The 17,086-nt window shown below is 37.4% G+C and overlaps 1 protein-coding gene across 3 annotated transcripts in view; it reads right to left on the bottom strand.

Moving 5' to 3' along the window:
• LOC122812030 overlaps nt 1–17,086 on the bottom strand; it is a 639,997-nt gene that overhangs the window by 72,193 nt on the left and 550,718 nt on the right. For all 3 annotated transcript variants that reach the window (XM_044084271.1, XM_044084270.1, XM_044084272.1), the window contains 2 exons: nt 12,721–12,902; nt 12,546–12,616 (listed from right to left, as the gene is read on the bottom strand). In XM_044084271.1, the coding sequence (XP_043940206.1) occupies nt 12,546–12,616; nt 12,721–12,902 (253 nt within the window). The remainder of the gene's footprint in view (nt 1–12,545; nt 12,617–12,720; nt 12,903–17,086) is intronic.

Genomic DNA, 17,086 nt, shown 5'->3' with positions numbered 1-17,086 from the left:
CATATATTCCTTTACTTGCTTAGTCCTTAAAATTCTGTATTGTTTGTTTGCTTTGCTTTGTCCACCTCCCATTGCTTTCATTGTAGTTGCATTATAGCATTAGTGTCATCACTATAGTTGGTCTATGAGTGGACCTCCATGGAAGCTATATGACATTACTTCAGGTGGGGTTTTTTTTATTGTCTGTTTGCCTGCCTTTTTAGAGTACTTTAATCAGAGAGGGCATTTTATGTGTGTGTTTTTGTGTGTGTGTGTGTGTGTGTGTGTGTGTGTGTGTGTGTGTGTGTGTGTGTGTGTGTGTGTGTGTGTGTGTGTGTGTGTGTGTGTGTGTGTGTGTGTGTGTGTGATTTATTTTCACTTCTTCTTTATATTACTTTTATTGTATTTGTAGCATTTTTATATAGTTTATTTAACCTCTACATTAAATTCCATTCTGGGATTAAGTATTAGTTTGGGTCACTTCATCATTATAGGTTCATTGGTGTATACTAAGCTAATGACCACAGGGACCTTTATTAAGCCTAGCCATACATCCTAAATGTATAAAACAAGTTTTGGTGCCCTAAAAGTTATTTTAAGTGGTATATGTAGGCTAACATTTAGGTGGTCAAGCATTTAAAGGCTGTCTCTGTCCATTGGATACATGGATGCTAGTTCAGGGGTGATTTTCTGATTTCCCATGCAGTGTCCAAGTTACACTTGAATTGGCTTAGGGAAGAACTCTGCTTTACATATATGGGAAGTCTGTTCCAGAGAAGGGGTATTCTCTAAGACACATTCCTGCTCCTCTAACATGTCCTATTTATGTCACAAGCAAGTTTAAGTCCCTAGATGAGGTAGTTCTGATGGTATTTGTTTTGTAGGTATGCAAAAGTTCCATAAGAGCAAAATCCAAGGATGCCTTGTTTGCCAAGCATAGATTACCCCTCAACAGTCTGTAGGAGCTAGAGTACAGGGATAGGGCTTTGAGATGTTCCACATAGGACATGTTGTTAATGTCCTGTATTCTTTTTGTGAGGTACCTTTGTGGACATTCCAATTGTATGTACCTGTTCAGGTACATACCATATGTAGAATTGTACTCGATAGGTCTGAGGAGGGCCATTTACAGTGGAACACTGACTTTGTTTGACCATGATGACATACCCTTACTTATAAGTTGAGCAACATAGAATGATTTCCCTACTACCATAGATGCATGATGGTCAAAGGTTAGGTTACTGTCTACATATATCCACAAATTTCTGACTACTGGGTCTTGGAGTAGCCGACTTCCCAAAGGGTACTATTAGGAATTTCTTGATATTGAGTTTTAAACTGTGACTCTGGCACTAGTTATATGTCTGTGTCAACCCTACCTGGAGAACATTAGTGTGCTGGGAGGATTGTATGACTCCTCCCAGTTTGCAAACATCTGCAAACTTGGTCATCCCCAGTCTGTTGACATTAGCCCCATCTTCAAAGAAGTTCATGCCAAAAAGGAGTGGATTCTGTACAGGTCCCTGTGGGACTCTGCTAGTGACTTGTCTCTTTGTGCAGGTGAAGTCCCCTATGCTATCCATACCTCTCAACCACTTAGCCCAAGAAATCTGTATTAAGTCTGACCTACTGTGGGGACAAAGGCCCAGAAATAGGAACAGAATTTAAATATAAACTTAGAATGTAGCTACAATAACAGGGTTTGTTAAACTACATTTAGGATATGAAATCTGAAACTCAAATGTATGCCATTATTTAGTGATTTCATTCCTCACATCATCCTAGTGATTTGCCAGAAAACCACAAATTTTATGAGGAACAGAAGGAAATTTTGAGGCAAAAATCTGGACATTCTGCGAAAATATGGACAGTTGAGAGGTATGACCCTAACTTCCTGGGTTAAGTCTGACAGCCAGCTGGCTATCTAGTGTGTAACACACAGGGGTTTATACTTTATTCTGCAACTTTTTTTTTACAAGTGGGGTATTGTATTAAATGACTTAGCCAGGACAAGGTATGCAGTATGCACCATTTTGCCTGGTCTATTGACTTGGTGACTTTCTCAACAAAGTCCACTAGATTGAGTTGGCATGATCTGTCTTTGATGGAAGCAGACTGGGTTGTATCCAGTGTCTAAGGCTTTCCAATGTAATCATTTATCATTTCCATGATAATTATTTCCATGGCTTTGCATAGGAGACTAGTCAAGCTTATGTGTCTGTTGTCCTGTGGTCTGTACATGGCAATCCTTGGACACAGGAATGACAATTACAGTTCTCCATTCTTGTGTCACAAAGCCTGTCTGGAGGCTACAGTTAAATAATGAGTCAGTGGTCCTGATAATTCATGTTTCATGCTACTTAGGAGCCATCTTGAGATAGTATCAGGGCCCACCAATGAGATGTTATTGGGCTTGGAGAGTGAATTTAGGACCTACTCAGTTGTGATTGTTGGGGTTCATATTCAATGGTATTTCCTGAGCAGTGTGTGTGGGGGGGGGGGGGGGTAAAACTGGAGATGAATTTGTCAGCCAGTAGATCTGTTATGTCTTCTGGCTCAGTGTACATAGCTGAAATTATTATTAGCTCTGCATACTGCTGTGTACTGCCTTTGAAATTGTGGGCATAGCTAAAGAAAACCTGGAAGGATGCCTCAAAATTGGCTTTGGCAGACTTGATCTACCTTCTGAGTCATTTATGTAGATTGATGAGAAAGTTTTTATCCTGCTGGATACAGTACTTCCTGGTTTTCCTACGACTTTCTTCCTTTTGTTGTGCAACCTATTGATGCTGGGGTTCCACCATAGTGATATATTTTTTGAGTTTCTTTTGAACTTATTACTTGTTGATTGTACAGTCTCTCTGTGAACAATTCTACATAAACAGCTGTGTTTTCAGGTATCAGGGAGCTTGAAGTGTTGCAAGGTTATCACTTAATAATAAGGAATATGCCAGAATCTGCATTACAATAGTTCCAAAATGTTCCAGAGTTAGATGGAATCCTGGTTTTATTTTTACTTCAAGGGACATGTTTATGGTCAGACTTTACTGGACAGGATATTACACTGGGGTGTGTTCAGCACTCTCCCAAGTTTGTGAGGACCATATCTACTATGACTGTGGCATTAGTGGGCACGTGGACTATTTGGTTCTGAATGTTTGTGTTTACAAAGTCCAAGAACCTCTCGGCCTGCAAGTTTGGGGTTGGATATGATTCTCAGTTTATAGTGGGGTTGTTAGTCACCCATGAATACAGTATTGGGTCGAATGGTGAGTATCGTCAGTAAATTTAAGTATGAATTATAGGTTTCCTGAGTCACAGAGGGGGACATATAACTTGAAATGATATGGTATGAGACTTTGCCTGTGATAATTTGGAAGTGGGAAAGCTCACTTTTGTCATCCTGTTTGACCAACCTTGAGGAGAGTTTGCTTTTGATGCAAATTGAGACACCTCCACTTTTAGTCCCTCTTGCACAATAACTGGCCTAAATATGAAGAAGACATTGTAGCCCTGTACTGCTGAGGTGCTTTCCATGGTTTTAAACCAGGTTTTAGTAAATGCACAAATCTCTGCATTCTCCAGGGTGAGGAGAGCGTGGAGGGAATGCAGTTTCTTCTTAAGGCTCTTGACATTCAGCAGTAACATCATTAGCTTATTTTGCCTTATTTTTGCTATGTCAGAAGGTTTGTCAGTTTAGGATTGCCTAAAAAAGGCACTGTGTGGGAGGATAATATTTTAGCCAATACTCAAAAGCCTAAAGGGAACATGCGCAGATCATCCTTGGAAAAGCAGCATGGTCTATCAACCATATCCTCCCACAATTACTGTACCCCCTTGGAGTGACACCAGAAGATAAGCAATTATTAAAGTCAATCATTTTCTGTTCAAATTGTGGTATCATCCTTGCTGAAGATAGAATTCTGCTCACTGATAGGTTCATATTGTCCTGGGACAATCAGTCTGAGAGCTTCATCATGTCTCTCATCATATAGCATACAGAGGTATATCTCAGGTCATTTTCTTCAATGTGGTTCAATGATCATAGTGTGTGCTTGATCAATCCTTGCCCCTGATACACAACTGCCTGTGACTTTCTCCTCACTCTGCCTGGTAACAGGGACATCTGTACATCTTACAATGGAGTCTCCCATGACTGAAACATTTGGTTTGTCTGGTGTCTTGCCTTGTGAGCTTAGAAGTTTAGGCTCTGTGAGATGTGGCTGTATGTACCATGGTTGGTGTTGTTTTGGTAGAGTGCTTTCTGGGCTCCTGTGGGTATTTACTGTAGATCCAATGTCTGGGAGGTCTTTGGGGTTTAGGAAGATTATTTTAAGAGCCTCAACATGTGTGGATCTAGGTATCTGATCCATACTCTGTGTGATGGGTGTAGTGTGTACATCTATGCCAACCTGGTTGGTATTATGAATTCTTGTATGTGAGAACTTTGCCTCCAGTAACACTGTAAATAAATATCCCACATATCTTATCAGTTTGTTTAAGAATTATTTGGTAGTCAATAAATATGAGGCAATTGCTACTTTACCTCACAATGCCCATATTCACCAAGGTAGCTGTGGAGATAGCAGGAAAGTTCATATTTTGGGATTCCTTACTGGCCCTTTTTAGGTAATCAGTAGGTTGTTGCAGGAGGATAAAATGGGAGTATCTAATCTAAAATGCTTGTCACTGCATAAACTAGTGGCTATTAGCACAACTGAGTACAACAGAAGTCAGAAAGATATGTTTACAGGAAAAATTTTAGTTCTAGGTGCCTGCATTTATACAGAGCATTGCTAAAACTTGCTTCATGGAGTCAAGCTTCAGAGAGGTGCAAAACAACCAGTAAGTGAGCAAAATAGCCACTGGACAATCACAACTAGCTAAGGTTTCTTAAGTGATTTACTGCACAAAATTCAACCGGGCTACCCTCCACTGCCACTAGAGAGCAGCACTAACCCTTCCAGGCTCTTAAATCACAAACTGGACCTGAAGTGCAAAAAACAACAATCTTCAACAATAAAGCTGCCTAAAATGCAGGAAATTATGAAACTCATCAGTATTTTAAACAGCAGACATAGCAAGAGGGCAGCAGGGGAGGAAATACAGTTTTAAATGCTGTCGTAAAATACACTACTATAAAATGATTTAGAGTATAAAACTTAAAGAAAAATGCACAAAAATAACATTAATATTTATATTCGACTTGAATGAGTGCAATTTCGTAATCCAAAGTACTTACCACTAATGGATGGCATAAGATTCCTTCTGAAGTTTCTGAAATCAATGGCATGGTTGCCAAACTTGGTTAAGTCCTGCAGAAATGAGCTAAGATTCCTGCAAAGCCAACACCATTACAGAGGCTCAAAACAATCAGTAGTTGTTGTTGTTTTTCGGCTTTTCCCGGTTCTATCTGTCTGTCTGTCTATCTATCTATCTATCTATCTATCTATCTATCTATCTATCTATCTATCTATCTATCTATCTATCTATTTATTTGTCTTTGTTCACCAGGAAAGTCCGATTGGCTAATACCCATTTTCGAGTGGAGGCCCCCTAGGAGAGAAAAACTTAATTTGCTTACATTGCATTATAGTAACTTCCAGTTAAATACAGAGTAGTTACATTTATACACAAAACAGTAGTTACAGTTATACATTCTAAGATTTTACAGAGGTGGAAGTTGCAAAAGCCCACGTGAAACTTAGTGGATTGTACAGGCAGCAGTTGTGTATACAAATTGTTTTGTTATTTCAGTGAGAGGTTGAGTGTAACCTGTTTAAGGAGAGTATTTGTAGAGTATCGTATGGTGAACACAAAGTGTCAACCTTGTGATGAGCATGTGCAGGACCAGGACTGGTTAAGATGTTAAGTAGTGGTTTAAAACTACTGAGTTTGTTGCAGAGTTTTATTTGTGTGGGATATTATTCCAGGGTTCAGCAACATATTTGGAGTAGAGCAAATCTCCTGCAACATTATATTTGTAAGTAATAACAATTTGTTACTAGAGCAGCTGTCCCTTGCTGGACAGTAGGCCAGTAATAAGTTATGTAGTAAAGGCAATTTTTCTGGATGGCGAATGAGTTTGTGTGCTGTACTTGTGAATATGTTAGAATATGTTAGATAGTTGTGTAGTTCAAGTCCGTTTAATTGCTTTAAGCTATGACAATGGTGGGTCCTGGGAGGGAGATTTGTGGGAAATGTAGCTACTTTATTGTAGCAAGAGGCAAGTTTCTTTCTTTGAGTATTGTACAAGTTTGTTAGGCAGTGTATAAGAGAGTCGGCAATAAGAAGGTGGTGGCTAGAGTTTTGTTTTTGTAGTATCTGTAAGGAATCCACTGATCCTATAAAGGTAGCCTAATTTCTGGTGAGTAGATTTAATGGTGTGCAATATATGCTGGTCATATCTGATACTGTCATCTATTGTAACACCAGGAAGTTCACTGTGAATTACAGTTTCAATGACAGCATTATTTGCTGACATTATGGCAAAAAATTGCTTTTGAGTTTGGCAAATTTTGAGGTAAAAAAGTATTAACTGAGTTTTCTTGGGATTGAGCAGGAGGTTTGTTTCTTTGAGCCAGGTTTCTACAGAGGAGAAAGATTTGGGGATAATGTCTTGGAGCTTATTGATTGCTGAGGCTGCACATATTAATGATGAGTTGTCTGTATACTGAACTAAACTAGCATGGTGAGTGGAGGTGTGGAGGTCACTGCTAAATATATTAAATAGTAGAGGACCCAGGATAGAGCCCTGAGGGACACCTGTGGTAACTGGTTGAAAGGATGAAAAGGTTTGTTGCCGTTTAATAGCTTGTTGCCTTCCAGATAGGTAAGTAAGAAACCACAACAAGGAGTATTGTAAAAGTGCATGTGTGTGTGTGTGTGTGTGTGTGTGTGTGTGTGTGTGTGTGTGTGTGTGTGTGTGTGTGTGTGTGTGTGTGTGTGTGTGTGTGTGTGTGTGTGTGTGTGTGTGTGTGTGTGTGTGTGTGTGTGTGTGTGTGTGTGTATATATATATAAAATACTTGGTCAATAACAGTAGTAGTAGTATCTCAAATATCAAGTCAAACCAGCAAACCAGTGATAAAAAATAACTAAGCCAAAGTGAATCAGTCCTTTACATAAATAAATATAAAGAAGTCATGAGTTTCTGCAGTCCAGCAACCTGCCCTGCAATCCTCCGTATGGGGGTTCTACCCCCAACAACCCTGTTACTCTGAAATTGCACAAACACAGCCTAAGGACACATCCCCATGTACTGTAATCTCTGCACAAAACTACAGTAATTTTATAATCAGCTAGGTATTCATCAATTAGAATTTACCGGTTCCACTTTAACATCTGTGCATTTGACAGACTGTATGAACCCATCCATATACAGGTATGTAAAAAATGTTTATATGAGCTGATATCTTATATATTTATCACTATCCTACCCATGTCAATGTGCACTGATCACTGGTTTCACTGTTTAGGTTGTGGCGTTTGTCAACATAACTCAGCTCTAGTCACAAACAAATTAAAAAAAAAATAAACTTCATACAACGTACAAAGAAAGCACGCATGTTCCCACAGCAACATTTCCATCCTAATTCAACACCTAGAAATGAAATCTACCATATTGCAAAATAAATTAATAAAATAATAATATAAAAGACCAACCATAACTAGCTGACTGGAAAATGATATGACAGCAAATCAGAACAAAAACTACATAAAAGACATAACTAACCTACAAACCTGTAAGATAATAACATAACCCTTATTACACTATTGCAGCAATGCCACAAAACTGCCTAAAACAAAGAAAAAATTACTGAAATATGCCTCAAAACCACTAAACGACTCAGAAAAATAGTGGAAAGCCAACAATGAGATAACTCATTTATAAAAGCTACACAACCTTTGTAAAGTCTTGTTCAATAGGCACACTATGCAGTCGCTGTAACCATTTGAAATGAATGGAAAATGTTAACCAAAACTAATGGAAACAGAAAATAAATTATATATAGCTTCTGGTTTGTATAGGCACATGGTTTGTGAAACATATATCCTAAAATGGATTCCCTTCATAAGCTCAAAGTTTCAAAACTTCGAACTGCAAATGGTTGAGACCATAAGATTGAAGATTTGAAACTTTGAACGTTTTGAATGGAGATCTCTGTACAGCACGTAACGGGAAATTTACTGTTTTCCTCACTGTTGTGCAGTCTGAGTTGGGATATTTATTTAGCAGGGTGGCTTGCCTCCCTGCAAAAATGTAAATATAATTTTTTTTGTTTTTATCTTTTTTTATTACAATTTCGAATTGCAAACCTTCGATCTTATGGTCTCGACCATTTGCAGTTCAAAGTTTTGAAACTTTGAGCTTGTGAAGTAGAGCTACCCTAAAATACCTATAGAAACATATAAGTATGTGTAGGAAGCAGGACAGTTCGACCGCAGATGATTCACCTGCGGATTATTCGCCCCCAGACTATTTGACCCCAATGCAATTGTATACACTTTCAAGTTTAAATGTATATTTATTGTCTATGGGAATAGTTAGTGGACAGTTTGACCCTGGACTAATTGACCCCCAATGCATTATAATAATTATTTTTTCATTATTTTATTAATTATTCAAGTGCACAATTAATAAACGTATAGTCTTTCATTTTATTTTATTGATTTCTTTTTAACTAGCATCCATTAGGTGGCAGCAGACTAATTTTCGACAGTGTTGGTATGTCTTTACTACACATCATTCTTTATGCTTGTCCTTGTAACTCTTTTTAACTGCAGATTTTCCTGTTACATAGATAGATGGGTATGTTTATTTGATATATTTTTTTATTTTATATATTTTTTGATGCGTATATTGCAATCATAACTTCTTTATGTCTTCTTTTAAACTAACTACCTGTGTAAGCTTTTAGAATATAGGATGGCTTTCGGGTTCCTTTCTGTATTTAAATCCTTTCGGTATTAATGTTTATTTAAAAATGAGTATTTATGTTCTTTACCTGACTGTTGCTTTTATATACCTTTATAATATTTTAATATATATATATATATATATATATATATATATATATATATATATATATTATTTTATATAATGTTAAATCTGAATTATTTTTTCAATGCATTATTTCCGTAGTGTTGTTTACGTTTCTTAATGTCCACACTTTCGCTTTGTAATGCACTGCTACGGAATTGCTACAGAACTCATTTTTATTTCTCATTTCTTATGTTTAATGTTTTTTTTTTTTTTAATATAGTTTTTTACAATTGCACTCTTCTTCAGCATCATTTCATCTAGAAAGTCATTTAGTCTCCACACATGCAATAACACTAGGTGGCTATTTTCTGACTTTAGTTGTCTAAATGCCTCTGAACATCATCCAGTCTGGTACAATCTCTACCAAAACTCTGCCTCTGTCTTTTCCATCTCTACTTAATACCTTGTGCAACAGAATCGTTCAATAAAAGTACACAAACCTCTTTTTGAAACAGTTTATTCTTAATTCTTTATTTTGACTTTCCCTTCTTCACCCTCTTTTCTGTGTGACTGTGTCCTTCCAATCATCGACCCTTTATCTTTTGGAAGTTCATCTTTGCCCACTGTAATTACAGCATATTATTCTGTCATGCCTACTAATGGCCATACCTTCTCAATAGTGTTACTCTTTCTTTGGTACATCTCAGCCCTATGCCCATTCCTACCATCTTCTAACTTCTTATTCACGGCCCACATTTACATTACGCCTATGCTGCCTTTTTAAGTGATCGCTAGTCTCCCTGTACCACCCATATTTTCCTACTCCTATTACATTTTTTTCTGCCATGTGTAAGTTCTCCTCATACCATCTGCTACTGCTGACAGCATTTTTATTGGCCCTAGACTGACTGCTCATCATTAAATCCCACACATTTTTCAGGTATACATATACCCACAACCACATGGCTTCATTTATTTATTATTTATTTATTTTACATTTGTTAACCGGGTTAATCTGGCTGAGCTTTTGGCTCATTTTCAGCAGAGACCCGGGGAGAAAAGCTCCTCGAGACTAGAAAATAATTTATTAAATTTTAGTAACATAGTAGTAATAATCAGCTATAGGATCTCACAAGCAGAGACCTGGAGAGAAAAAAAAGCTCCTCAGGCAATTCAATTATACAGAGTATTAACAATTGGCAGACAAGTATGTGAGTTGTTACAAAATAGGTTTTAAACAATTAGCCGATGAAAATGTGACTAGTTACAATATTATTTAAGCTGCTTAGAGCAAAATGAGTTAATAGTTAGGCAGATGCTTATTTAAAGTGGGTAGGATCTAGTTGTATAGGAGTTTGGAAACAAGAAAGGAAAGTAAGAATGGCTAGTAGGAGATGTAGGGGAGGCAGAGTATAGGAGACAGACTAGACAGGTAGGTTGTTTTGTGACTGTAAGAATTAAGAGTGGTTGGAGATAGAGGAAGGGGAGAGGTGGGAACAGGCAGGGGAATAGTATTAGAGATACATTAAGAGTGAGGTGGTGAAATAGGTGAAAGGATGTTGGTTTCAGGGTGGTTGGCTACAGTGGCAAGACCACTTTGTTTTTAGGTATTTCCTTGTGGCTAATTTGAAACTTTTGCTATGCTGGAGGGATTTTATTTCCAAGAGGAGCTGGTTCCAGGATGTAGGTGGGTTATAGTTATAGAGAAGTCAGCCTATTTTGGTTTTGGGTTTGTAGATATCTAATAATTCTTGATTTGAACTGCGTAGCATCCTAGCAGGGGAATATTTGGATATGATAGTGGAGAGGCTGGGGCAGAAGGAGGGTAGATAAAGGATAGAGTGGATGATTTCTAGTTGGTATAGTTGGAGCAGCTGAGGGAATTCTAGCCAGTCTAGTTGCTGTAGTACTAAGCAGTGGTGTGACTTGTAGGTTTGGTTAGCTGCAAATCTGGCGATCTTATTATAGGTAGTTTCAAGCTTGGAAATAAGTATAGAATTTAGGTTTGTGAATATGTGGCAGCTGTACAGGAGTGTTGGGAGTAATAAAACCTGGGAGAGAGTTATTTGGGCAGTGTTAGTTAAGTATTTCTTGCTGCGGAAAAGGTACCCAAGTTTCTGATGAGTTCTTTTTACCGAGTTAGTAATATGGAGATCAAACTTAAGCTGATCATCTATTGTAACACCTAGCAATTTAGTACTAGATTCAGTTGAGATGATAGTGTTGCTGCAGGATAAGATGGTAAATGTACTTTTGAGTGTGGTGATGCTTTTAAGAGCCAAGTACAACCTCTTTCAAACTCTTAGCCTATTTCTACTCCACAGTTACCTGAGCCATAATGCAGCCTTAGAGTTGCTAGGATTCATGTCTGAAAATCAAACACTTAACATCTGGAGCTTGCAGAAATTAAATCTATCAATACTGCATTTTTCAGAGCAAACATGCAGTTGGAACCAAATATCAAACAAATCTAAAGCACAGGATTTTCTTCCTGGAGAAAGCCCTGTACTTCCGCACTCCCTTATTTAAATGCAGAGGAAGGGCAAAAACCACCACAATGAAAGTCCATTCTGTTTCACTACACACACACACACACACACACACACACACACACACACACACACACACACACACACACACACACACACAGTGTGACCACAAGTTATAAGTTATACACAATAATATTATTTCACAACTCCAACCAATACAGCCAAAATGTCAAACAGTACTACTATTTAACCATCACTTGAACAAATTACATCCTTACATTAAAAAAATAATGTCATGCTCCCCAGCTGCCATAACTCACTAAACTTTTGAAATTTACCTCAGGTCATTCAGTGTGAAAATATGACACATGGACAAAAAAGTCTCAAACACTAAATATTAACAACTGCCTCTATAGTACAAAGTTTCACAAAAGTTTGTCTCTATGTGGGCTTTGCATTGCTTTAGGCCCCTTATTTATATTATTCTTTTATACAGATAGTTGGTGACACATTCATGAAGAGTTAAGCAGTGAATGTATGTGATGGAGGCATTTCAAAGAACAGCAAGGAAAATAGACCATCATCTGCATAAGAAACCACACAAAAATCATTTTAATGAAAGTTCATATGCATTCTCATGGCAATGACCAATGATGGAAGGATGAGACAGAAACAAACAATTCAAGTAAATAAAAGTCCAGAAGGAAAGTATATGTCAGTAAAACCTATGTGTGAAATTAAGATGCAATTAGAACAAAAAGAATAGACAGCATGGAATTAGCCAGAGGAAACTTTTTTCTAGAAAGGGTGGTGTTAGCAATTAATAACCTGGATCAATTGTAAGGTCAAAATGGTAAGAATTCAAGTGGTAAGAGTTCAAGAAAATAAGGCAAGGCATGTATGTATATACTGTATTCTAGAATTCCTATTTAGATTGGGAAAAATGAAAGTGAGATATGTACTATCTTTGATTTAACCAACAATGATCCAAGCATTCTTTATAAGTCATTGCATCTGCATTTTCAGTTATAAAATCTATAATTTTATAATGCATGTCACTGTTTCTGAAACCTAGCAAAGCAACACATCATACCTTGAGTAAGTAAAGTACCATGCCTTTCAGCATTGCATAGAAGGTTTTCCAGGCTCTCTTTCCCCAGGGAGCTAAAGAAAAGAAACAAAAAGCATTTCAGCAAAGGTGAAAACATGTATGAATAAGAGAACTAAATGACAGTCCTGAGCCTAATGAGACATAAAAAAGAACTAACTTTTTTTCCCATCGATATCTGCAAGCATCTTCCGTGTGAGGAAACCTTGCTTGTAAGTAGGTCCTTTCTGGTCATGAGGGATCTCTATTAAATGGCTGAATTTTCTCCTGGATGTTGTTGGAGTGCTGATATCAGATCTGTCATCTAAACTCATCAGTGAAGAGCTCTTAAAGTCATCATCCCTAAAGAAAATTAAGTATTTGGCAAGTTAAGATGTAATTTCTAAACATACGACATATTGCAGTGATTCCACAAACCTGATCCTCATTGTCTTTATGAAGTAAGAGGGCACCATGCCATCCCTGAATAATCCTCATTACCTTTAGGAAGTAAAAGGATACCATGCCATCCCTGAATCCTGAAGTAGAATCAGCAGGAGGGGTTGGGTGCACACAGGATAAGAGCCTGGATTTTTGTAACTATACATTTGGCTTCTAGATTGTAGCCTACCCTCCCCAAAATACATGACTGTGCATTTTTTCTATGCAATATGCCTTTTCATGAGTGAAAAAAATCCTGAAATGACAGTATTAAGCATGGGAGAAAACTATTTAGCCAACCAGTCACACTGGAAAGAAAAAAGCATTTAACAAAGTTCATAAAAATAAAACATGGTAAATATGTGAGTTTTAAAAATTTAAATTTTAGCATATATCACTGCACAAAATAAAAACATTATTTTAAGTGTACCATGGTGTACAAGTTATATGCTTATAATATATAAAAAAACCCAGCAAGTAATCACTAGCCAAACACTTTAATATTAAAAAACACACAGAGAAAATAGATATGATAAATCATGGTATAGCGCTTTTGTCTAATCAACAGACATCTTCAGAAACATGGTGCGGTAAACGGGAATCCACATTAAAAACAAGAAAAAAATTATTCCATAGTATACACACCTCTGTACTAAACGAATCAAATTAGGTCTTAACTACATACACCGTGAAGTTCTTAAAGACTTAGTAGCCTTGAAAAGTGAGCTACCGTATTACAAAAGCTGCAAAAACACAATAAAATTAAAAGGAAGTGAAAAGTACCATAAGCAAAAAACACAAAAATGAGCATAAAACATAGCAGTGGCAACCAAATTAAAGTCTGTGAGCTCTCTTTCTCAATTCACTCGTGATAAATACACTATCTTTGTTCCCTGCAGGATAAGTGAAATCTAATCTTAACTGCCATAGCATCTCACAGTGTAAAAGTAAATTATTCCAATCATCAGAGTATGCTGAGGCTTTAACCTGTTCGATGAAAAAGAACTTGGACTTGTTAAAGTCTACGCATGTTAAAGAATGCCTGGCAAGAGCACTTTTGTTGTCTGCCCATTGCATACTGTACAAATGCTGATAGACTCTCTTTTACTGAGGGCATTATTAGTCTTGCCAACATAGAAAGCTTGGCATTTTGTGCAGAAGGCCAGATATACCACTTGTTCAGAAAGGCAGTTGAATCTACCTCCTTTTACACCTCTTTATTTTATCCAATAAAAACCCTTCATATTTGTTTTCAATATATGCACACTGGTGGCATCTGCCACATTTTTGTGTCACTGGGAATGCTGAAGAGGTGTCAACAAGTGGCCTTCCCAAAAGATCTTGCATATTAAACTTTTTCTTATATGTAAAGGACGGATGTTTAATTCGTAAAGATTTGGTAACTTCATCGCACCGAAGCATGAACCAATTCATCTGAATATGTTCAATGCCTTTTACATCCAAAGAATAATGTATTACCATATTCTTTTGTCCAGTAAAATCATCACTGTCAACGTGGGAAACAGAGTTCACTGTGAGACCATATTTGATGATCAGGGCACATCTCCCCTGTCTTTCCAACCAAACCTCTGCTTCCATGCTGTTGAGCAGACAATTAGGATAGCCTCAATCAAGGAACATCTTCCTAAGTATTAGAAATTCTTGTTGGCAGATTTCATTGTCTGATGTTAATCTAGAAGCTCTAATGTATTGACTTTTCACAATACTCTTTTTCTGGTGAAAGGGGTGGCAACTAGAAAAAGAAAGAAAGATATTACAAAAAATAGGCTTTCTATATATTCTTGTCTGCAAGCCACAATTGGGTGTCTGTTGAATTTTCATGTCCATATAGTTAATCTGGGCTGTATCAATACAATAGGTGAATTTCAAAAAAAAACTCGTACTGGTTTCAGCTGCTCGCATAGATTCAGTTAATTGATTTTGGTCACCATGCCAGATAAACAACAAATCATTTAGGTATCTGTAATAACCTAAACAGTTTGCAAATAGGCGAAGCTTAAAAAGTATGTCTAGTTCCCATTTAAGCAGCACCCCATTAGCAAATATGGGGGCACATGCGGCACCCATAGCTACACCTAGGAGTTGCTTATAATATTCTCCTCCAAATGTAATGAAGTTGGTGTTTAACACAATGTCATGAAGTTTTGTCTCTTCGGTCGATAAAAATAAATTTAAAAGGAAAAGTTTAGCAAACCTTCCCCTGCATTCCATGATACATATGTTTGAAAAAGATTGCAAGAGGGAGATTTGGACATTATTGTAAAATAAATGTAACAATTGTTTTTACAACCTTTCTGCCAGAGACAGACAAGTTTTGAATTCCATTATGATGGATAAGGATATCAGATGTATAAAGCCTGACAAGGGGAGTGGATTAGTGATAATGGACAATCTTGACTATGAAAGATGGATATACAATCTCTTTGGGTACATGGATGTTTACAGTTCAGTATCTTTAAATGAGATCAGTATTGCTTATTGTACCTGATGAGTTACTTCTATCTGATAACATTTCACAAGATCTTTATGAATTTCTTACTGTGGCCAATCCCCTACTCCCCCAAGATTTTTTGGATTCCCAAGTTACATTCAAACATATCTTCCCCCCCTGCTATGAGCCATCATTGCTGCAGGTGGATCTATTACTGAACCCTTGGCAAAATTCATAGATTTAAAACTCAAAAACTTGTTTGCCAGTTCCCACATATCATTCATGACTCATGGAATTTGTTGGATAAATTGCGTAATGTTCAGATCTGTCAAGACTATGTCTTTAAGAACTTCACAAGGCTTGTAGTTAAGACCTAATTTGATTGGTTTAGTATGGAGGTGTGTATACTACGTCATCAGTTTTTCCTTGTTTTTAATGGGGATACTTTACTGCATCATGGTTCTGAAAATGTCAATTTATAAGACAAAAGCGCTAAATCATGATTTATTGTATCTATTTTCTCCGCATGTTTTTTAATGTTAAAGTGTTTGGCTTGTGAGTATGGATCACCGTTTTTTTTTTACATTATGAGTTTTATTTTATAACCAGTTCCGGGATTCCTCATTTATTTCTTATTCTTATTGTTAGGTACACTCATGGGTGCATTAAGTCAAGATGTATTCAGACTGCACTTTCTTTATGCCCCTGTAATTAAGAAAAGCATCAGCACTGGTGAATGACAGAAAGGCAGCAGGCCACCCACACCACCATTCCATGCCCCATCACACACTTAGGGGAGGTGAACCAACAGCACCTGAGGCTCAGGTCTCCACCATTTGATAACATCTGATGCACAGATGACAGACCCCCAGTTCAGACTCAGATAAAGTGACTTTTCAGTAATTGCTGCTCAAGCCCATAGCCAGTAGACACAAATAATGTGAACTCATAAAACACAAGGATTGTGTCTACCTTACAGACTCAGGTAAGGTGAACCTGCAGCTACTGTTCAGGTGACTATTCCAGATCCAGTAAGGTCAACCCACAACATCAGAGGCTGAGATTCTCATCTGAGGTAGCAATAAGGTAAACTCAAGACATGTGCTGTTCAGTACCTCAATAAAGACTTAGGAAAAGTGAACCACAACACCTTAATTCAGGACCCCATTACAGACAAAGTTAAGGTGAGCTCACAGTACTTTGGGCTCAGACCCCTATTTTAGATCCTCAGGTAAGAATGAACCCACAACACCCTCTACTACAGGTCCATTTAAAATGAAGACTAAACAAGTGAGGATTATACCGCTAATCAAGACAAGGAAGAAGGTAAATCCATAACACCTCAAGCTCATAACCCCATTACATATAAAGGTAAGGTGAACCTACAACATCTCACTCTCGAATCCACATTTTAGACCCTCAGGAAAGATGAGCACACAGCAGCTGCATCTCAGGCCTCTACTGCAAAAAGGGATATAGCTGCTAAAGAACACTTATGATTCAACAAGTATTCATTGTGCTAACAAATCCGAAACGCTATTTCAAGAACTTCGAAATGGTTTTGACACACTAATCTGCTGGCTACAACAAAGTAAGATGTAAAAAATGCTGTTTTATTTGGAGTTATGTCAAGAAAGGCTGACCACTACTCCCA

The sequence above is a fragment of the Protopterus annectens genome, chromosome 9.part0 (assembly GCF_019279795.1).
Source record: "Protopterus annectens isolate FY-2018-M chromosome 9.part0, PAN1.0, whole genome shotgun sequence".
In the NCBI taxonomy this organism is placed as follows: domain Eukaryota; kingdom Metazoa; phylum Chordata; order Ceratodontiformes; family Protopteridae; genus Protopterus; species Protopterus annectens.
This window is presented reverse-complemented; position numbering and strand designations above follow the sequence as displayed.